Below are 22,698 nucleotides of genomic sequence, written 5' to 3'. Positions count from 1 at the left end.
CTCTTGTCAAGGGGAGCGGGACCAAGAACTAGAGAAGAACCAAGGACAAAGATGACTTGCCATTACTGTGGCAAATTTCGTCACATGGCAAAGGATTGTTGGCATAAGAAGAGAGCCGAAGAAGCCAATGTAATGACAAAGAAGGAAGACAACGATGAGGCCTCCCAAAATGGAGGTAACAACAAGCATCTTTTCTAAATGATATGAAGAGCATGGCTCCTAACCCCTGGTTGTAATCCCACTATCCCATTGTGTAAAGAGTCAACACAAAGCCAACATTGTAGCTCATAGAGCAACCTAGACGGACCGCTCCTACCATATGAGTATGGAGTGTAGATCTAGACAATGCATGTTAGGTGTTAGACCCTCATCACATTGAGAGAAAGTGTTGAGAAATGCAACGTGTGAGAGTGCAATATGTGTAGAGCAAGGAAAGGAGCATGCACATTAGAAAAGGAATAGACTAAGGGTCTAATGTCAAAGATTGATTTGTATAGTCATTTGTAAAAGGTGAAGTCAAAGATAAAAAAGATAGCACATGGGAAGCACAACTTACAAGGGTACACATATAGTGTAGACATTTATTGACACATGCAAGGCACTACGATGTACACAAAGCATGGTTTGAGAGCTCTATGAGATCTATATAAGCATGTATTTGGATCAAGACTAATGCAATGAGATTATGAGGGCTTACTTCTTAATTACTATCATTATCTTTATCTTATTTTGTGTATTATCTTAATCAATATGCTTAATCATGTTTCTCATATGTTTTGATCTACCATGAGCTCAACCATGCTTGATTTCTCAACATCACAAAGGTTAAGAGCACTCTAATCAAGAAAAGGGTGGATCCCAAAAGCAAAGTATTGAAAGCCTTGAAAAAGGCTAGATTAAGTGAACTTTGATGAAAAATAAAGATCTAGACGAGCAAAGATCGTTGTGCTAGATTCAAGAAGACCCAATCTTTAAAAAGTATGATAAAGAACTCTCAAGGAGAGATAGCATTAAGATACTCAAGAATAACCAAGGGATTCTCGATGCATGATAAAGCCTAAATCCAAGAGCTAGATAAATGACTTTAGAATGATTATCTTTGTACGTAAAACATCCTAAGAAAAATTGATTGGATTAGTCTATGGAATCAAGTTTTGAAAATGATTACTAGAAAGGAAAAAATCTCGCCAAGATATGTTACAGATGGAGGAATTCAAATCGTTTGGACTTTCGGCTGGAGAGCTATGTCATCTCATCAAGCTTGCGATGGATTACTCTACTTCGGAATGAGATTATGATGTGTTTTGATTGTAATATTTCTTATTTATTTGGAATATTGTATTCATGCGTTGCACGTATTTGTTTATATGTAGCCTATGAAGGTACCACATAGGTTTATGGATTGCCGTGTGGATGTCATCCAAGGGGTGCATCACACAAAGGCGGTTGCTCAAGACCTTGACTCCTCTCAGCCGAACATGGATGTGCTCCTGGCACAATTGGTGTGAGAACAAAAAGTGACTCCATAATGAAACAAGTAGGATAGTGCTTGCTAGCTAAGTATGTGTGTTGGTACTAGACATCATAGGGCTCCTAACAGCAATATCTAGAGTGTTCGTGCTTCTAGGATAAGAGACGACGATGGATAGAAGTGACTCCTCAAATTTAGTGACCTTTGTGTTAAGACGGATATGAGACATTGTAGGACTCCTTTGATCATCACAGTGGTCCAAGAGTGTTGAGGTCCATTGATGCATTTTGTCGTGGTCCAAGAATCATGGTCATGGTGCGAGGAGATTTATGTCAATGAGGTGACACTGATATGTTAATTGGATATTTGTTATGTGATGTGGACATATAATATATGTATGATTTGAAAAGAAAACTATGATGTCTGTTTTCTTTTAGAAGCACTTTCGTAAGTGGTTTGTAAGGGGTGTGTGAGAAAAGTGGCAATTTCAATCACGGTTGTGTGAGTTCACACTGGCTCCATAGGTCCAATGGTGGACGGAAGGCTACACCCATAGAATTAGACATGGCTTGACAAAGCCTATGGATCTAGTCAAAGTAGAAACTGGATTAAACATCAAAAGTGGGCGATCAAGTGGACCTTTTAAAGCGAGAAAAGCTTGGGACAAGTAATTTAGTTGGCAAATCACGATCAAGGATAGACGCATTACCTTCATAATCAAGAAGTCATACCATCTTGTTGAGCCTGAAGGAGCCGCTCAATGTGACTACTCTTCATAATTCTCGTGAGAATTATGAAGAGGAGGAATCATTCACCTTTCTTGCATGAGAATTATTCTAGTCAGATTGAGAGGAACTAACAAGATAGCCAGCATTGGAACATTGCAATATGAGGCCCGAAGTGAGTCGTACCTTTAGTGGGATTTCGCTACCCCATAGGTAGAGGGGTAGAGGTCTCACAAATAGATAAGTGAGATCTCCCATTTTCCAAAACAAATATGTTTGGAAAGAACCTACATCCAAAAATTCACCTCTCACAAGACGGCGTTTCTATGCAAGCTACTAGGAGGGAGAGTTTCTATGTAAGTTGGTGGTCACATGAAACGCAATCCAAAATTGCACTTTATGTGAGTTTTGGCTTCATCGACAATGGATCTGGTCTTGATACTCCAAGGACCTACTTTGTGCTCAAAGTATGCGGAGCTTCGAACTCAATTCAACAAGCTAGAAACTTTGAGTCGAAGAGATGGAGAAGACCCCACTCTTTGTAAACCACACTAACTCCAAGCAATGGCATCCATACACCAAGACCAAGTTCAATCGACCGTCATTCTCAAGGTAGTAAAGCAAGTAAACCTTGAGCTCAAGGAAAAGCATCAAAGAGAAGAGCTAGTTTTGAATGTCCAACTTGGATGCCTTTCCAACAAGTGGTACCTCAAGCAGTACAACTTCAAGGAGACATTCACAAAGAGACCAATGCAACATCCACCTTCAAGTGGGAGGTAAAATTCATTTCCTCCACCCAATGTGAAAGTACTAACGATGCAATGATCAGCTTAAAGAAAAAAAAAATAGGGTTACATTCCTTAGACAATCCCAAACTCTCAAAGGCGCAAAGCTATGGATAACCAAAGATCTTACATGAGCACAACTCAAGCAAAAGGCAATGGAAATATCACGATGTGAGCACAATGCAATGCAAGAAGACTTTTCATTTGTGAAGAAAGGGCTTTCATTCAAGAGTTTCACACTGCAAAATTGATACTCTTTCCTTCCACTATTGACATCTGATTAATATACTCTAGTTTTTTTTTTTTGAAAGCCTTATGGCTCTTGCTGGACTCCTAGTCCACGACCGAAATATTGCCTTTGTATTGGTCCCATAAGTCATATATGGCCTCCCGTGAACATCACCATCCTCTCTCTCTCTCTCTCTCTCTCTCTCTCTCCCCCCTCCTGGTAGTGTAGTTTACACACCCCACTACTAATCTAGAGTGCTTGACTTTAAGTACCATTCCCTGTACTTCGATGCTGTATATAGAGTACCATAACTGGATTGTATGTAGTCCACTAGCTTGGCTATAACATTAACACTCCTCTCACTCTCTCAGAGAGCATGCTACAATTTTTTTGTGTCTCTGCAAATGTTTGGCATGGTATTCAAGCCAAAAATATTACTCTCTTTTTCCTTTCAAAATCAAGCATGTCCCTCTACGCCTTCAATAATGGAGAGTTGCAATGCTAAAGCATGGCTTGGAATGGACATCAAAGATAGATTAGTTACTCTTAGGTTTATCACATATGGTAGAGTTGCAATGCTAAAGCATGGCTTGGAATGGACATCAAAGATAGATTAGTTACTCTTAGGTTCATCACATATGGTAGACTTCTTTCCTTCTCTTTTCAAAGCCCTTTCCAAGGGCTTATCTTTCAATAGCCAATTCCATAGGATTGCAACAAATCCACTGTTTGAACCTTAATTGTGCCACTGGGGTAAGTAGAAACAGTTTGATGCCTCCAGGTCCTGCAGCAATGGCGAATTGAACCTTTATTGTTCCCACATGCTCCTCTACTAAATTACATCGGGCCCTCGGAGCAGCCTCACTCCACCCCTGTACTTGTCTTTGATCCATGACAGATGTTTCTTAGGCTCTCAACTTCTGTTTTCAAGTTCATGCTTGGCACAGAGGGCATATGATCACTACCCAAAAAACCGGCATTGCTATGAAACTTAAGAACTACGACGACTGAACAGCAAACCTGGAAGGTGCTAGTTTGAGCTATTCTCTAAATCCTACTCAACCTTTGGCAAACTTCCACCAATCATAACACACCTGCCGTGCCCCTTTCATTATTTCTGGCTCCAGGATCCCACATGCGCATGTGTTCGCACGCAAATGCTTGCCTTCCTGCCCAAATAAGTTCTAAGCCTAAAGAAGCATCCTTTGCGGGTCTAAATTTCCATCTGTATATTTTCAATCTCCCAAACCAAATGGTATTGGCCCCACTGCTTCTGTCATTCTCCACCTACTCAAGCCCATGCCAATCACGTGCTTTTGAGTGGAGTACCAGAGTACCAAATATAAAGAGAAACTAAATCATAAAAAGCTTTTTCCACTTGAAAATTAACTGGAACTGGACATTAAACAAGAGAGAGCTTCAGCTTGATCCCTACATGTATGATTGGAGCTCAAAATCCGATATACAAAAGCATAGTCATGAAAGTGGATCCACCATTTTTTATATGACAAATACATGTTGGTTTGATTGCAATATGCATGCAACCACTGCTGTAGGAAGCTATACTAAAATCCAGAAGATACAATAACTTTATACAACTGGGAAGTGACTACACCAAATCCATATGCAAACCGACACCCCATCGTCATCATCATCATTATTTCGAAAGAGACTTTAATGCAACATTTATTGGGATGCAAGGTAGCACTCCAAGCAAAGATAACCTAACAGTCGAGGCCAACATGATTACAAACCTGCAGAAACCCACCACCTCTCACTACCTATTAACAACCACCACTGCAGCAACCCCTGCATACCCTATTGAAGCTAGCTAGCAACGCTTCCACCTCACTTCCATACATGATCCACAATCATAAAACTTAACTTTGAAGACACCCATATAAGACTCATTCACAAAAGGCATGTGATATCATGACACCGGGATAATCATAAACCATGTACTCTTGCATTCACGAAAGGCCCTGACATCATGATACCCAAATTATCATAAACCACATACTCTTGCGTGCATGCACCTCAGGTCCGCAGGGGTTGTTTGCCTCATCACAATCGATACCCACATGCTACAGGAGCCACAATTAGAAGAGCTCCTCAGAATTGAACTTGTTATGAGCCTCCTGTACATAGAAACAAAATGCTGCCATCATGATACAAACATCAGATTAACTAATTGATGTATGAAACTCAGCACTGGCACTCAAACTTACCCTTAAAAGATCAAAGACCTTTTCAGCAATGTATTTCTGCTGGATCGTAGCACCTTTCTGCTGCACTTTATCTGGGTGGACGTACAAAGTAGCTTTCCTGTATGCTTTTTTGACAGCCGCAGCAGTGATGAGATCCGTCAATGATACCGGCTGCCAACCACACTCTGGCCAAAGGACCTAAAGAACATGGCAAGTCAATCAGAAAAGATTACAGCTGCCCAGTTACATGGTTCATGCAAAGCTTCTCCAACCACGCAAGTCTCAAGCACTGAAGGTATATAAACCGGTTGTAGCATGCTGGATTCAAACAAAACCAAGATATAAAAGCATGCATGCACACACACCATTTCACGCATATGCTAATTCTTTTAGAAGGCTATAGCCGGGCATGGAACCTTACATATTGAAGCGTGGAGAGCAAGGCCCGCAAGTTCCCTTCCTTGCCGGCTGCCCAGCGTTTGATTTCAGCATCCACAAGTTCACCTGCCCTCTGCGTGGTCATTGCATAATGGTACACATAAGCACATGCCTTGGCTCAATAAAGCAAAGAATGTCCAAGAAAAAGCTTGTACTAGTGAGTGAAAAGGCCACTGAAGCTACAAAAAACGATGCCAAAGGGTAACGTTTATTTACATGTCTTTCTGCTCGCTCTCTTTCGTTTTGCAAATCACGCTTACGCTTCTCATCCAGAGCTCTAGCCTAGGATTTTACAGCAAAGATTCAAAGATTAGCATAAGTTGCAGTGTATACAGTGTGGCTTCTGAACAAGAAAACAACATTGCCAGTAGTTTTGGAACCACCCCTTTTCTTAAAACATTTACTAAGACCATCAAAGGACAAAAGAATCACTCTTACACATGCAAAGCCCTTAAAAAGTAGGTTTTTGAACTGAACTTCTTATTGATAGAATATTTGCCAAAAATGTGATAAGCCACTCACTAAACTTTCACTAGTCATCCATTGCATAAGGACAGATATGTACATGCCATGTTTCCTCGTGGATACTTCAAACAAACTCAACATCTCTATGCACTAGAAAGATCTGAAAAACAATCTCTAGTGGTCAACAATCAAGACTAAATAATCAATAGCCTGCCCATTGCCATGCTTCTACATACTTCAACGATGTGTAATAAAACGAATGGTAATTCACGAGGTGTCACATGTATCATCCCATGCATGTGCCATGCTAGGGTACTATGTTGTGAGCCCAAATCTATAATTATCAATTTATCTTTAGTTTGGTAACAGGACCCAAAAGTGTCCTGGGATTTTTTATTTTTTATTTTTTTCCCAGGAAAAAGATCCTTCTATTAGTTACCAAGCAAAATGGCTGAGGACAAACTTGGCTCCTCATAGGAAAGCAAGAGTCAAGAAACAGAAAAAGGGGAATGATGCTCCTCCTCCGGCTGGCCACTCTAGGTGGTCTATAGTGCCAAGTGGGCTCACCACCACTGTCAGTGAGAAAGAGACCGTGATGCCAAATAAGGATGAGGTGGGGCGGAAGTGGGGGGATTAAGGGGCAGCCCAGTTCTTCTTGTCCACACACTCTTGTAGCAGACATGAAAGTCTTGCAACAGCACAGGAAACAATAACGCATCACGTGCTATCTATTAGACATGGCCGCTGCACTTAGATTTTTGCAAAATAAATCACATGAGGGCCCGTAACCATCCGCTTTTAGACAAAGAACAACAATGATTTATTCAGAACAATACAGCTCGTTCGATTGTGTGCTGATGCCGTTCCCATCTAGCTCTTCGTCGATCAGCAGGCTCTCCTTCCATCTCTTGAAACTTGCCAGGCGCTGATGGCCCACCTTTATTAAGCATAGAAACAAATATTAGTAATAAACTTGCCAATACTAATATTATCTGTTTGCTAATATTAACATATATTAGCAAACAAATGAGAAAAAGAGAATTGCAAAGTGCATAGGACCCACTTCATACAGCCAAAATAAAACCTTAACCATAAATTACAAGTGCGATAGAAAAAGATTCCAACATCTAGGATAGGTATAATCATCATGAGAAGCTCGTGGACTACTTGTGCTTATGTGCAAGAGTTACAAGAGAGAGAAGACAGCAGCCGAATCACAAACACAAGCGCACATTCAAGTAGACCTAAATCCTATTGTATAGTCTGTGTGCAAGAAAGATTGCAACTGAATGTTTAAGTACAAAAGGTAACTTAAAGTGGATCTCCCTGATCTCAGCCACGCTGCTGTTAGATGCCAGTGCTCAGCCCAACACTCTGCTGCAGATCGCTTTCCACCTCCTCCAATCAGTTCTCTGCTGTGCGCTTCATAGTGTGAGCTCCAGAAATCTTGAAATGGAAACTATTAACCCCCAATGCTGTTTATACAGGGGTCAGGACGGCTGCTCAGCCCTGCCCAACCTGTCAGACGGGTCCCAGGGCTCCCCAACCTCCTGTCTTCTACCCAGCTGTCTGCCCAACAGGTGGCAGGGTTGCCCGAGCCTGAGCCTCATGCACTCCTGTCCAGAGGCTGTCCAGTGTGCCCTGGACCTAGAGCATGTATTTTGATGATGTGAAGGTCATACTCTCCCCCACTTGCATCCCAGCTGCCGTCTTCTGCATGGCCTCCTACTAAGCTCTCAATAACCATTGAAACTTGTCCACAAACCAATCCTCATCGAGCCAAACAACCTGCTGGATCAGATGGCCCTTGAACTTGAGAGGATATTGTACCTGCTTTCGACGAGAAACCCTTTTGCCATCTTCTGCATGGCCTCCTAATAAGCTCTCGATAACTGTTGAAACTTGTCCACAAATCAATCCTCATCGCACCAAACAACCTGCTGGATCAGATAGCCCTTGAACTTGAGAGGCTATTGTACCTGTTTCTTACAAGAAACCCTTTTGTACTAGTGCAAACCACCTGCTTCAGCACCAGCACCTCCTGTAGTCTTCCATCATCCACCAACTTGGGTTCATCCTCATCTTGCAGAACACTCAGCTCTGGCCCATGTTACTGTGTGGGGAGTTATAACTAGAGCACAGATCCTTTGTGTATGGGCCTTGCGAGCCCAAGAGTCTTTACAGGGTGCAATTAGGTAGCACATACGTGGTCTCTCTATTTCCACACTTCGGGCATTCTCATAGCATCTCTCATCAATACACGTGCACTTGACGTCGTTTGCACAGCATTATGTACCCACTCTATACACATCCATTAGAAGTGTACAAGGCATTGTTCTCCTTCGATTCATGGCCAAACCCTTTCATGCATAGAAGCAAACAATTTGGAATTCTAACTTTTTAATGCAAAACCCTTATTTTATTCTCAGCAAATCCACACACACATACGCCTTCTTATGTACACATTGATGAGAGATGCTAATTGCAGAACACACATACACCTTCTTATGGATTTCGGAGTCTTCACATGTGTGTACCCGCTTGGGTCTGTGTGTGAACACACTTATGTGAGTTAAGTGTGTAAGAGTGTGTGAACAACCTCTTATAGCCGTTCTATGTGTGAATGTGATAAGCAATGATGTTATAGGCCTAGCCATGTGTCATTGCCCAGTAAATGTGATGTGTCAAAGATAAGGCTATCAAGCCTCCATCAATATCATCATTCAGTAGTGCAATTTGTCTCTTGTTTTTTATTTTGTTACATCTCTCTCTATCTCTCAATCTATCTCTGGCCATGCTAGAGAGACAATGTCACCAGGCACACTTCCAAGAGCCCCGCACGAAGGGGTGGTTGTTTGACACACTAGTCACCCCTGCTTTGATGTATGTTGCAGCAGTATGGGCACCTGGACTCGCCACCTCCACATGGTCTCAAATAGAGAGGCCTCAGATTCTCATGCTCTCACAGATGATCCGCAGCAAACCCTCCGTCCCACATGACATTGTCCGAGCGGAGTTTGTTGCACCTCCTATGCTAGTAGAGGCCCTCTTCCAGACGATCTGCTTCATACAAAGGATCAGAGATATGCCATCACATCGACTCACATAGAGCTTTTGAGGCGTCCAGGCAGCTCACATAGAGTGGAGATATGCCATCACATCGACTCACATAGAGCTTTTGAGGCGTCCAGGCAGCTCACATAGAGTGGAGATAGGAGATCATGGTATTCACAGATGATACAGTGGCTCACTCAGCATGGTCTCCACATAGATCACCTGCCACCTTTCCAGTATGATATACATGCACCACACATCCAGCTCTCTCACAGTGAGGAACAGAGTCCTTCGGCAGGATTTATGGCAGCAATACACCCATGAGACTTGGATTACACCCAATTAGCCTCTACCGCCACAGATGCTATACTACAGAGATCAGTTTATGCGTATCTCAGCGGATGGATTCATTCAGCGACCTGGATATATGGATGTGTACATGCCTCACAGTGCCCGAGTGGCGATTGGCCAGCTCCGAGTGTCATCACACCAGATTGAGATTGAGGCAAGTAGGGAAGCACGGATCCCCAGATCAGAGAGGATACGAAGACTATGCCAAGAGGAGGTTGAGAGTGAGGAGCATTATGTATGCAGATGCATGCAAAGCATATAGTGTCATTAGAGAGAGATACACCACCATCTTTATGGACATCCCTCACTCCGCCAGATCATGGAGTCCGCAGATCAGCGCAGATTTGGCCAGTTCTTGCTAGAGACACAGTGCCATAGAGAGACACTGCTACTACAAACTCATACCACAGGGAGAGGTGGGCGACAACTCCAGCTCACTGATTTCTTCCAGAGATCTATCCCAATGCCTACCATGACACAAGAGGGGGTTACAATTCAGCGCGCTACGGACCTCCGAGCCAGACGGAGACCGAGAGCACCAGGCTACCAGATTCCCAGACTACATCAGAGGGAGATCACAGAGATACGGGCTCGACATCAGCACCATATCCAGGAGCAGCTAGCTCACTTACACTCACACCCGGAGATCATGCTCCGATGTATTTTTGCCTCGCCATCGCCTATGTATCACATATTACACCCCCATTATGGTACTAGTTGGAGCTAGATAGATCTACATTGCATTCTTGTATACCCTACGCATATAGGTTGCATACTGAGCCTCTAGCAGTAGTGCCCCATCCATCACACCCCCCCACTAGCTCAGCACTTTCATAGTTTATTTCATGTTCATTTTGTCTTTTTTTTTTTTGGGGACATCCAGAGGATATTGACAGTTGAACATTGATTTGTCTCATAGGTCAAGTTCGGCCTCTTTACAGCTTTCATTCTTTCTTTCTTTCTCTATGTACACACCATGGGAATCTTCCATTTTCTGTTGCTTCTACATCGCCAGTATATAGCACCTCCCAACACCTTCAATAGGTATCAGGGCGAGGTAAAGCTACTGCCTACTGCAACTGCCTGTGAGATCCAAAAAGCCTGGCGCCACCTCCTTCCAACTGGTAACAGTAGCAGCTTCGCCTGCCTGCCACCTTGACTCGCCCACTGCCTTCGCCTATTGCTGCTGTCAGTCAGACCTTGCTGTTACTGCCACTGCCATCTGTCAATCGTGATGGAGCACATTGCCGCCATCAACAGCAGCAAGTTGCAACCAACAGGCATCAATTGCCCGCATCTAACACGCCCATCGCTCGTGCGCACAACACCAGCTGGAGAGTTGCCACCTAGCTTCTGTTGCCGATGACCGACGCCCGTACTGCCACTTTCAACTGCATCAAACTACTGAGGTTTCTACCGTGCTCGCGCCTCAAATGTGTTGGGTTTTATGCTGTGTATGCACCCAGAGGAGTGCTAGTGATCATCAGAAGTTTACTGGGGCACTTTTTACTTCAGTTAGTGGAGGTTTTTTCCCCCAGTTTAGCTTAGTTTCACTTATATGCAGTTTATAGGTGTTTTGGTCATGTGAACACATCTCTTTAGGTCACTTATTATGTGGCTATTGTACTTCACATTTTTATCAGCTGAATACAAAGAAGTCGTGTTCTCTCTCTGTTGCTCTCCACGCCTGTTTGCAGCATCTCCAAACCCTAATCCTAACACCACATTGGCCTTCATTTGGTATCAGAGCATTGTAGGCTTGCCCTATCCCTGCCCGTACACTGCCACCTTAAGTCTCAGTACAACCCGTACATCATTGTATCTGCCCGTACACTGTGCGCCGTCTGCAGTAACCGTACAGCTACCGACTGTACCTGTTCGCCTGCAGCTGCTGTACCTGTTCGCCGCCGTCAGCAGGAGTACTGAAGTATTCCATACAGCCCGTACAATCAGCGCCGACTGTACCTGTCAGCGCCGACTGCATCTGTCAGCGCACGTACCTGCCTTACTACAAGCGCAGCCGTACTGTACCTGTCTTAGTGCAAGCGCAGCTGTACTGCAACTTCAGTACCTGTCAGGCGCCACCTTCTTTCCGTACCAGTCAGCGCCGCCTTGTCAGTACCTGCACAGTATCAGCCTGCAATTGCCTTCAGTTCTGTACAGTACAAGTCGACTGTACCTGCACAGTACAGTCAACTGTACGTGTTCTTTTGGTGGACTATACCTGCACATGTACCACAACCTGCTCAGTCAACTTGTGGTAAGCATTAAAAATTCTATTTTTGGGCAATACTATTTTCTCTGTGAAAATCTACAGGCACTACAGGCAGACTTTCTAGCAAAGAAGTCTACAGGGATTTTGCACAGTTTTGGGTGCAGTAAATTTGGGCATTTTTGGGGCATTTTGGCATTGTGTACGCCATTTGCTGCTCTACTCAGTAAGTGGGCATTGAGCTGCACATTCAGAGGATTGAGAGTGCAGGCATATTTGGGTGGACTGTATTCAGTGGAGTACAGTTGTTTTCTGGGTTCTTGCTATTGTTTTTTTTTTTGATACACAGGTACAACATTGTGCGTAGGCATAATGGCAAATCAACAGCGGAGTGATGTATTCACGTATTTGTCTAAGGAAGACAAATTGGACGGCACGAACTACTCCTTGTGGAGTTTTATGCTGAAAAATGTGCTTGTGGCAAAAGGTCTTTGGGATTTTGTTAGGTGGTGATGAACCACGTCCAGGTCCATTGGCTCCAGAGACTCCTCCCCAAGGGGGTGCTCGTGGACGAGGACAACAGGTACAGGCTCCAGGGCAGCCATTGCCTATTCAAAGAACAAATGCTCAAAAGACATGGGATGCCAGGGATGCACAAGCTTTGTCACTCATTGCATTGTCAGTACAGAGGTCTATTATACCTCATATTCGTTCAGCTGGCTCTTCACAGAATGCATGGGTGACTTTGGAGCAGATGTATGCTGCTCGTAATGAGGCTCGGATCTCATTTTTGAAAAGAGAGCTGGAAAATCAGAAAATGAATGAAGGAGATGATATGTCTAGCCACTTAAACAAGCTGCAGGATTTGAGAGAGCAACTCATCAATGTGGATGAGATTATTCCTGAGACACAGCTTGTGTCCACCATCTTGCACTCTTTGCCAAGATCTTACTTGGCTTTTCATACCTCTTTGAACCTCAGCATGAGGAATGCTGTTGAACCCCTCAAGTATCAGGAACTTGTTGCTCTCTTGCTACAAGAAGAGCAAATGAGGAAGAATATGAATATGAACACAAATGTTGAACAAGCATTTACTACAGGTCAAAAGGGGAAAGGAAAAACTCAGCCAAAGAGTTCAAATCAAAATTCAAGTGATGGTGGTTCTTCACAGGATACCAAGAAAGGTGATGGACAGCCCAAGAAGAAGGGCAAATGTCATTACTGTAAGAAGCCAGGTCACTACATCACTGAATGTAGGAAGAGGATTGCCAAAGAGAAGGCAAAGGAAGCTGGGATGTCTGTTAATGATGCTTCTAAAGCTCCTCCAGAGACTGCTTCTTTTGTTGAGGACAGGGATTACTGTTTTTATACATGCAGCTATGATGCCTCTTGGTCTTCACAGGCACTCAGTATGACAGAGCATGCATGTACTTGGTATTTTGATAGTGGTGCCTCAAAGCATATCACATCTCGCAGGGATTTGTTTAGTCATGTTGGCCCTGCCCCTGTTGGCAAAACTGTTCAATGTGCCAACAATGCTTCATATCCAGTTCGTGGCATTGGGGAGATTCAGCTCACAGCCATTGATGGCTCCATTCTCCGCCTTACAGATGCCTTATATGTACCAGGGATAAAGAAGAATTTGTTGTCCATTTCTTCTTTAGCACATTGTGGTATGCAAGTACACTTTGATGATGATAAATGCATGGTCAGAGACAAAGCTAATGCTTTGACCTTGATGCTTACTGGTACATTATGTCATGGACTTTATCAGTTGGATGCATTTCAGCCAGTGGATCAGTCTGCTTATAATGCATTCACTCTTACTCCAGCTATGGTTGATGCGGAGTTATGGCATGCTCGCATGGGGCATGTAAATTTTGGTAGTCTTATGCTTATGCAGCGACATAACATGTTTACAGATCTACCTCTCATGGAGAAGCCTCCAGATCACATTTGTGAAGGATGTATTTTGGAAAAAATGCATAGGTTTTCCTTTCCACGTGATCAAGCTCTATGAGCAACTGCAAAGTTGCAGCTTATACACAGTGATCTTTGTGGTCACATGCAGACGAAGTCATTAGGTGGTTGCTTCTATTTTGCAACATTTATTGATGACTTCTCTTGTATATGCTGGGTCTATCCTTTGACTCAGAAATCACAGGTATATGATGCATTTTTGGCCTTTGTAGCACTTGCTAAGACAGAGTCAGGATGCAAGGTCAAGACTCTCCGTTCTGACCGAGGGGGGGAATATATGTCACACATGCTGAATTCCTTTCTTGGGAGTAGAGGTATAAAACATCAGTATACTACTCCTTACACTCCACAGCAGAATGGGGTTGCAGAAAGGAAGAATCGGTCACTCATGGAGATGGCCAGATGGATGCTAAAGGCAAAGAGGCTACCACATATCTTTTGGGTGGAAGCTGTCATGTGTGCTTGTCATATTTTGAATCGATGTCCCACAAAGGCATTGGTTTCCATTACTCCTTTTGAGGCTTGGCATGGCCGCAAGCCTTCTGTATCACATTTTCGTATCTTTGGGTGTCTTGCATATGCACACATACCCAAAGAGTTGAGGAGGAAGTTGGATGATAAAGCCACAAAATGCATTTTTGTTGGGTATAGCCGTGAAAGCAAGGGCTACCGGTTATATGACCCACTATCCTGGAAGATATTCACTAGTCGGGATGTGATTTTTGATGAAAAATCAGAAATATCCACGGCTGGTTATGATACAAATCAGGCTGAAAATGATGTGTTTGAAGGTCTACTACCTATGGAGTTTCATTCCACAGTTGGTGATCCAACTCATGAGGGTATAGGACAGCCAGCAAATGATGTAGGTGGTGCAGAAATTCAGCAGCAAATTGAGCCAGAAGCTGAACCAAATTTGGGGCAACAGGCACCACAGGTCAGACACATACCTAGATGGTATTTGAGGACATTACAGGACAGCCATTTAGAGGGTCCTCTTGCTGTTCGTACTCGTAGGGAGACACGGACCAATGAGCATGCACACATCATGGATTTGAATCTGGTTATGGCAGCCAGTTTACAGGATGATGAAGAGCCTGATTCATTTGTGGATGCACGAGATAATGTGCATTGGAACAAAGCCATGCAGGAGGAGCTTGATTCTATTAAAAGGAATCAAACATGGGATTTGGTTGATCTGCCCAAAGGCAAGAAAGTAATTGGTACTAAATGGGTCTATAAGTTGAAAAGACATGCAGATGGATCCATTGACAGGTACAAAGCCCGTCTAGTTGCAAAGGGCTATGCACAGAAGAAGGGCATTGATTATGAGGAGACATTTGCTCCTACATCCCGTATGTCGACACTTAGGTGTGTCATTGCATTGGCTGCACATCGTGGTTGGGTTGTTCACCAGTTGGACATAAAGACTGCATTCCTACATGGGGACCTCGATGAGGAAGTTTATATATTTCAGCCCATGGGTTTTGCAGAACATGGTCATGAGGGGAAAGTATGCAGGCTGAAAAAGGCCTTGTATGGTTTGAAACAAGCTCCACGAGCTTGGTATGCAAAAATAGATCCTTTCCTACTCACTCAGGGATTTGTGAACAGTCCATCAGAAGCCACTCTGTATGTAAAGAAAGAAGAAACAGATCTGCTGGTCATCAGTCTTTATGTGGATGATCTCTTGCTCATGGGATCAAATGATGACAAAATTGCAGCTTTTAAAGAGATACTGCAACAGACATTTGACATGTCTGACTTGGGGCTTGTACACCACTATTTGGGCATACAATTTGTGCAGGATAACAGAGGCATTGGGTTGTTGCAATCACGGTATGTTGCTAAACTTCTGGAGAAGTTTAAATTTCAGGATTGCAAGCCTATTAGTACTCCTATGGAGCCTGGGATGAAACTGTCACTACAAGATGACAGTATTTCCTTTGATGCCACTACATATGCTCAGGCTGTTGGGTGCCTTATTTACTTGTGTAATACAAGGCCAGATATTCAGTATGCAGTCTCTCAATTGAGCAGATTCATGCACAGCCCACGGTTGTCACATTGGCAAGCTGTGAAGCGTGTATTCCGTTATTTGCAGGGTACCTTGTCTCTTGGATTGCTTTATCCTGAGGGGGGTGACATGCAGTTATACGCTTACAGTGATTCAGATTGGGCTGGTGATTTTGATACCAGACATTCCACTAGTGGAAATTGTTTCTTTCTTGGCTCTTCATGCATTTCTTGGCTAAGCAAGAAACAGACCACAGTGGCCACTTCGTCTTGTGAGGCAGAGTACAGAGCAACCTACACTACTACTGTTGAGTGTGTTTGGCTGCGTCGTCTCATGACTGATATGGATATTTCAGTGGAGGAGCCTACACCTATCTATACTGATAGTCAGAGTGCCATTGTTGTGGCCAGGAATCCTGTGTTTCATGCTCGCACGAAACACATTGAGATTCACTATCATTTTGTTCGGGAGAGACTCCAGGCAGGAGATATCAGTCTGATCTACTGTCCTACAGATCAGAATGTGGCAGACATGTTCACCAAGGCATTACCACGTCCGAAATTCGAAGCATTCCGCACTGCTTTGAATTTGTTTCCTTTTGGTGGATGATGTATAGTGATCACATATCACTCCAGGGGGTTTGTTGGGTTTTATGCTGTGTATGCACCCAGAGGAGTGCTAGTGATCATCAGTAGATTACTGGGGCACTTTTTACTTCAGTTAGTGGAGGTTTTTTCCCCCAGTTTAGCTTAGTTTCACTTATATGCAGTTTATAGGTGTTTTGGTCCACCTGGCCCATTTTATGGCCAGACATGTGAACACATCTCTTTAGGTCACTTATTATGTGGCTATTGTACTTCACATTTTTATCAGCTGAATACAAAGAAGTCGTGTTCTCTCTCTGTTGCTCTCCACGCCTGTTTGCAGCATCTCCAAACCCTAACCCTAACACCACATTGGCCTTCAAAATGCACTGCTGACAGCCAACGGTCTAAGTGCTAACATTCTCAAATGCAATGGATCTCTTCACCAATGCAGCTCCTCAGAGCCGATATCGCAAAATACCAGAGGATTAGAGGGACATTCTAATTTCTAGCCTTCTGCACCTAAGGTGTTCGCTGCTCAGCAGCTCATCTCCTCCCTGCCTGCTGCTACACCTGCAGCACTCTCCGCACCAGCTTTCGTCATTGCCACCATGATGGCCCTGCTCCCCGCCTGCCCAGAAGGCTCATCTGCTGCTGCTGATGCTGCCACCGCCGCTTAGCTCTCCGCCTATGTGCCAACACCTGAACAGTGCCCAGCCTGTTCTCTACCACATCTTGTGCTGCTTTCTATTCTTGCTGATGATCTGTATGGCCTATTGGTGGGTGGGGTTTTTTTTGGAGGGGAGCGGGGGACAGAGAGAGAGAGAGAGAGAGGGGAGAGCGAAAGGAGAAGAGAACTTGAAGTGATGGAGACTAGGAGCATATCACTGTTCCCATATAGCTGGTTCTAAAGGAAGAAACGCAAGAAACACAACATTTCGCCAAGAAACACGTGAGTCACGAACGACACAGAGACAATTTAATCAAGTAGTGCCTACACAAGGACAACCCTCCATCACTACATAGAGACAAGGAAGCTCACGATGATGGTCCATGGCAGCAAATGCTACTGTTCCAAGTTAGGAGACTGATTTTCCCCAAGTATCTTTGATGCTTCTACATGACTTCTCATTGAGTTTACAATTGCACAGAGACCAAAGATCCATGCTGTGCATTCTAAAGCTTTAAAAAGATGACCGGTTGCTTACCAAAAAGAGAGGTCAAATCATCGGCCATGCTTGCCGCTGATGGCACAGTCCTGTTGTTAGATGCTGCATTAGAGCTCCTCCATTGCCCTTCACTTGACTGTCGTCCTGAAAAAACATCCTGCGAATTCCCAGTTTATCATAAGATACATTATACCATATTACAGAATTAACATGAGCATTGCATTATTTTCACATATGGAAGAGACACTAGGATCCGTGCCCTACTGTGGGTTGGGTCCTCTGCTTTGGTGCACTAGTCGGCCGGGAGTTCGACATGAAAAATGACTCGAGGTCGTTCTCATTCCTTTGTGGTTGCTCCCTTGCAGCGGCCACCCTTTCTTTCTCGGCCTTTTCCCGTACTTCAGCAGCTGTTCTTTCAGCAGCCCTAGCTTTCTCCACTGCCGAACGCTCATGCCTTTCTCGGGCTTCTGCAGTAGCTCTCTCAACTGCCGAACGCTCATGCCTTTCTCGGGCTTCTGCAGTAGCTCTCTCCACTGCCGAACGCTCATGCCTTTCTCGGGCTTCTGCAGTAGCTCTCTCCACTGCCGAACGCTCTGCCCTGGCCCTCGCGTCAGCAGCCCTAGCTACAGCTTTCTCAGCTTCTCTTCCCCGCACCTCTGCATTCGCTCTCTCCACAGCAGCTCTTTGCCGAGCCATCTCATTAGCCCTTTCCACTGCTATTCTGTCCTTCTCTCTTTCTCTCTCCCTTTCTTTGCGCCACTTTTCTCTTGCCTCTCTTTCCCTCTCCTCTCTCTCTCGTTCTTCTCTATCATGCACAGCTTTGGCCTCCTCCTCCTCCTCTATTTCTCGTACTTCATGAGACCTCTCTTTCTCTTCTCGGTTTCGAATTACTCTAGCCTCCTCTCTATCTCTATCTTTGGCCTCCTTCGCTTGCCTGAGCTTCCCTTCTGCCCTCTCAATGGCCTCCCTCATAGCTGCCCCGGATGCTGTCGCAGCTGCACTTCCCTCCTCCATTTGCTCTTCCTCTACAGTTGGAGAAGCTGCATCTTCTTTCAGATCTCTGCCTGATCTAGAACCGCCTGACGCAAACTCTTCAAGTTCATCTAAAACACCGGCAGAGTTGTTGATACCAACCTTGGCACTAGGCTCAGATGGAAAAGGTCCACTGCTTCCCCTGGACTTATCTTGATTCACTTCAGTTTTCTGATTTTCTGGTTTTCTCGATGCATGGCCCTGTTTTGTGCCAGGTGCTGGAGGTGGCCTTGAAGGAGGTGCTGCTACAGTGGGCTGTGTTACTAGTTTAACATCTTCAATGGAGATCCAGAACTCATCAACACGTCCACTCTTCCTAACCTTTGGCCGCTGTGTAGGAGTCTCCACTTTGCGATGGCTAGGAGAATCTGCTGGGTATCGAAAATCCTGCCTGCTTTTTCTGGATGGGGCGTCAACTGATGTAGGTTCTGCATTGCTTACAGGCACATTCTTTCGTGATGGAGAGCCAGCAGATGCAGACTCTGCACTGCTTGCAGGCGTGCCTCCATCAGGCTTTACTCTATTTGGTGGAGTTCTCTTTCGCTCTTTCACAAGATTGTCATCAGTATAACTGTTTGTCTTTGAACTGCCATCATTAGAATTTGCACTCTCACTCACCCGAGATGGGCTTGGAGTGGGACTAGGCTTGCTCTTCTTTGATGCATAGCTTTTTGCTGCATCAAAGGACTTGCTAAGATCAGGATCTGCAGTATCTGATGGTGAAGTTTTCTCAAAACTAAAGCTGCGTTCACCAATACCATTGCTGAAATCTTTACTGCTGGATCCACCAGGATGCCAAGTTGGGGCTTCAAAAAAACCCATATTTGAGGCAGACGTTGCAGGACCCCTAGAACCCACATTGTCTGACCCAAATACAGTAAAAGGATCTCCAACATTTGTTGAGGAGTAATTGACTGGCTTAGAGGGATCGCGTTGAGAAGGCTTTCCATCTCCTGATGACCTGAACAGATATCAGCACAAGATGCAACACAATGAAACCACATTGTGATGTGTGCTCCAATGCTAATGAATCAAAAGGCTGAGTCGTACAGGGTTATCAAAATGCAGAGCATGCAGAATAGTAAACACAAGAAACACACCTAAATCTCCAATCATGCATTTCACACTGTAGATACAAGAATCGCATGCCAAACCCATGTATAGATTGTGTATTGTACAAACATGAATCACATACAAGACCCTATGTAGGCATTGCACAATGTCGATTCAAGAATCACATACAAAACCACAGTTGTGTATGAACCGTGCACTGTTGATGCATCTAAGACTTCATGTATTGCACGATACAAACGCAAGGACAACATTCAAGACTCCTTTGGATGCATAGCATAGAGTTAAGGTAAAGATCACACGCATATATTTATGTGTGGAGCCCTTTTCTCTATACAAGACTCAGTAGATGCAGGAAACACAACTGAGACTCCTTTGATGCGAAGATCACATCCGAGACATTTGCATCCACCAAGACTCCATTCATGCCATGCACAATGTAGATGCCAGATCACAAGATGAATGCGACAGTGCATGCTCCAGAACTGAAAGGGCAGATAAAAACTTCATGCTGCTTACAGCGGCTTGGCAGGTTCTGTGCCACCAAATCCAGGAAGCAACTCGTCGAATGCAGACTCGTCTGCTGATGGCGCATCAGAAGTGGTGTTTGTGTTGGTCTCTCTGGCCTCGCTGCTACCAAAGCCTCCCAGAAGATCGTCGTAAGAAGCAGAGCTACTGGCAGGGGCAGCTGCTGCAGCAAAGCCTGCTGCTGAACCTGTGTTGAAAACGTCGTCGTAAGCCGCATCGACGCTTCTGATTCCCGGTACACCTCCGAAGATATCATCGTCGTAGACGGGGGCATCAAAGACAGAAAAAGAGGAGCCTTTGCTGGAGGCAGCAGTCGAGGGTTTCTGCGACGAGGTTCTGGAGACATCGTAAGAAGCAGACGGCTGCGATGGGGGAGACGGGGCGAACTTCGGCGGACCACCAAACACATCGTCATAGCCTCCGCCTAGCAGATCGCCTCCAGCACCAGATCCAAACGTATGTCTGCCGTAAGATGACGACCTCATCCCCTTTCCGCCAAGCAAAAGGTCTTCCTCGGCCAACATTGGGGTTGAGCTGTGCCGATTGGTGCCATTTTTAGGGTTTCCTGCAGATGCCGTGCTGCCGATCGAAGAAGAGAAGGGAGCGGACTTGACAGCGGACATCGGCGACGATTTACCCTGCGGCTTGAGGCCATAGTCACGCTCAAGAATGTTGACAAAATCGTCCATGAGATAGAAAGGGCAGAAGCGCGCGATTCCGGCAGAAGGTGTGGCGTGGGTTCACGACAATGCGCAGGCAAGCGATCGATATGCCTTCGATCGGGTGCCTGCGGGCTAGAATCGAGCTTGGCGGAGGCGGGAGGAGGGATGATATTTGTCTGTAACTCTGGCGGAATTGACCCGGCGTCAACCCAACCACCCTCTCACCCGCGGTTAACGACCAAGCATGGGAGACCTTAGGAAATAATATTACTTTCTCGGACATATACTTATGTATTATTTTCTCAAGGATTGCACATTATGCTTAGGTGTCAAGTATGATCTATCTATTGTCCCAAAAATAAAAAAGTATGATATATATAATGACCAATATCCCCCAAAAAAAAAGGAGTCAAGTATGATAGAAAGAGTCGACCCAACAATCCATCCAAACAAAATTGACAATGTTATAGTCCCTATAGATCTCTCTCTCTCTCTCTCTCTCTCTCTCTCTCTCTCTCTCTCTCTCTCTCTCTCTCTCTCTCTCTCTCTCTCTCTCTCTCTCTCTCTCTCTCTCTCTCTCTCTCTCTCTCGTGTGTGTCTATGTGCAAACTCACTCTAGAGCAATGTGTGCACGTGTGTGTGTGTGTGCACGTGCGCATGCGCATGCATGTGTGTGCGTGCATGTGTGTGTGTGTGTGTGTGTGTGTGTGTGTGTGTGTGTGTGTGAGAGAGAGAGAGAGAGAGAGAGAGAGAAAGAGAGCACAAATGTGCATGCATGTATACTCATTCAAAAACATGCATACTTCCCATTAGTCCATCATGTATATATGCATGGAGTCCCAATGCTTGATGAGATGTGTATCCTCTATGTATATGCAAAATACTTCCTTGCAAGGAAAGCTATGATGAATTGACTTTAATAATTCTATTAAGCTTGACAATTTCAGCTATAGAAAATATTTCAAACTCAAAGACAAATGTGGAACAGCAACACATAAGGATTTATGGAGCATTAGGATTTAGCTCTTATAAACTCCATGTAAATGTGAGCAATGCACTCTAGTTGTCTATTTAAGCCCAAGTAGTAGTCAATTGTAGTGACAAGAATTACTAATGATTAAACTTCTTATAAGAAAAAATAGCTCAATGCAATTTATTGCTATGCTAAGAACGCCACAAACTAGAGTTTCATAGATTTGTCTTGTTTTTAAAATGGATAGTGTTGAGTTGAGTTACCCTTCAAGTAAACTTTGAACCTAGCAATTGCCTCTAGGGAAAGGAACAAAATTAGGCTAGAATTCATAAGAAGGATCAAAGTGAGCCACTTTATAACGTAAGAATTCATTCAATTAGTTTAAACCTTGGTTTAATGATGAGAAATGAAAAGACATATGTAATAAGCAGTGCACTTTGTTTCAACCTTAGCATGCAAAAATATGCCTTTTACATTGTTTAAGATTCATCTAGTCCATCGTAAGTGTGTGAGGGGAAAGGTGAAAGGATGCCCTAACATAAATTCCTCTTTCTAAAATCACCAATATGCCATTTGTTGAAAGAGAGTGTTAAGGTCTATCCATTTGCTTCTTCAAAAGTGCTAAATGAGAATTCAACTTTTGCATGAAAGTGAGGTCCAAGCTGACCTCCTTTGTTGATGCATGGTGCACAGAGCATGCATCCTTTTCTTGGTGTGATAAAAACTCATTATGTTTCCATCTTAA

General features: G+C 44.2%; 1 protein-coding gene across 2 annotated transcripts; it reads right to left on the bottom strand.

Annotated features, from left to right (window-relative positions):
- Positions 1 to 4,685: 4,685 nt before the first annotated feature.
- On the bottom strand, positions 4,686 to 21,249 carry LOC147604738 (uncharacterized). 2 transcript variants are annotated; one of them, XM_086794623.1, is made up of 8 exons: positions 20,310 to 21,249; positions 17,952 to 19,680; positions 17,727 to 17,844; positions 7,157 to 7,257; positions 6,072 to 6,137; positions 5,839 to 5,928; positions 5,439 to 5,615; positions 4,686 to 5,348 (listed from the first exon to the last, which is right to left on the bottom strand). In XM_086794623.1, the coding sequence occupies exons 1-8, from the start codon at positions 21,005 to 21,007 to the stop codon at positions 5,310 to 5,312; spliced, it is 3,018 nt and encodes a 1,005-aa protein (XP_086650749.1). In that variant the 5' UTR covers positions 21,008 to 21,249; the 3' UTR covers positions 4,686 to 5,309. The 2 variants fall into 2 exon arrangements, 1 of the variants encoding a protein (XP_086650749.1); XR_015265301.1 differs by lacking the exon at positions 7,157 to 7,257 and having other exon boundaries at positions 20,310 to 21,243.
- Between the last annotated feature and the right edge of the window lie 1,449 nt (positions 21,250 to 22,698).

This window comes from Cibotium barometz, chromosome 61 (assembly GCF_041138505.1).
Source record: "Cibotium barometz isolate CiBa-2024 chromosome 61, ASM4113850v1, whole genome shotgun sequence".
Lineage (NCBI taxonomy): Eukaryota > Viridiplantae > Streptophyta > Polypodiopsida > Cyatheales > Cibotiaceae > Cibotium > Cibotium barometz.
This window is presented reverse-complemented; position numbering and strand designations above follow the sequence as displayed.

Bases quoted from the DNA above. Each gene is read 5' to 3' on its own strand.
- LOC147604738 (XM_086794623.1), bottom strand. From the start codon at position 21,007: ATGGACGATTTTGTCAACATTCTTGAGCGTGACTATGGCCTCAAGCCG. The intron at 17,845-17,951 runs GTAGGGCACGGA...GGGAATTCGCAG, and splicing joins AGCAGAGGACCCAACCCACA to GATGTTTTTTCAGGACGACA. The intron at 6,138-7,156 runs GTATTGTTCTGA...GTAAAATCCTAG, and splicing joins AGCACACAATCGAACGAGCT to GCTAGAGCTCTGGATGAGAA.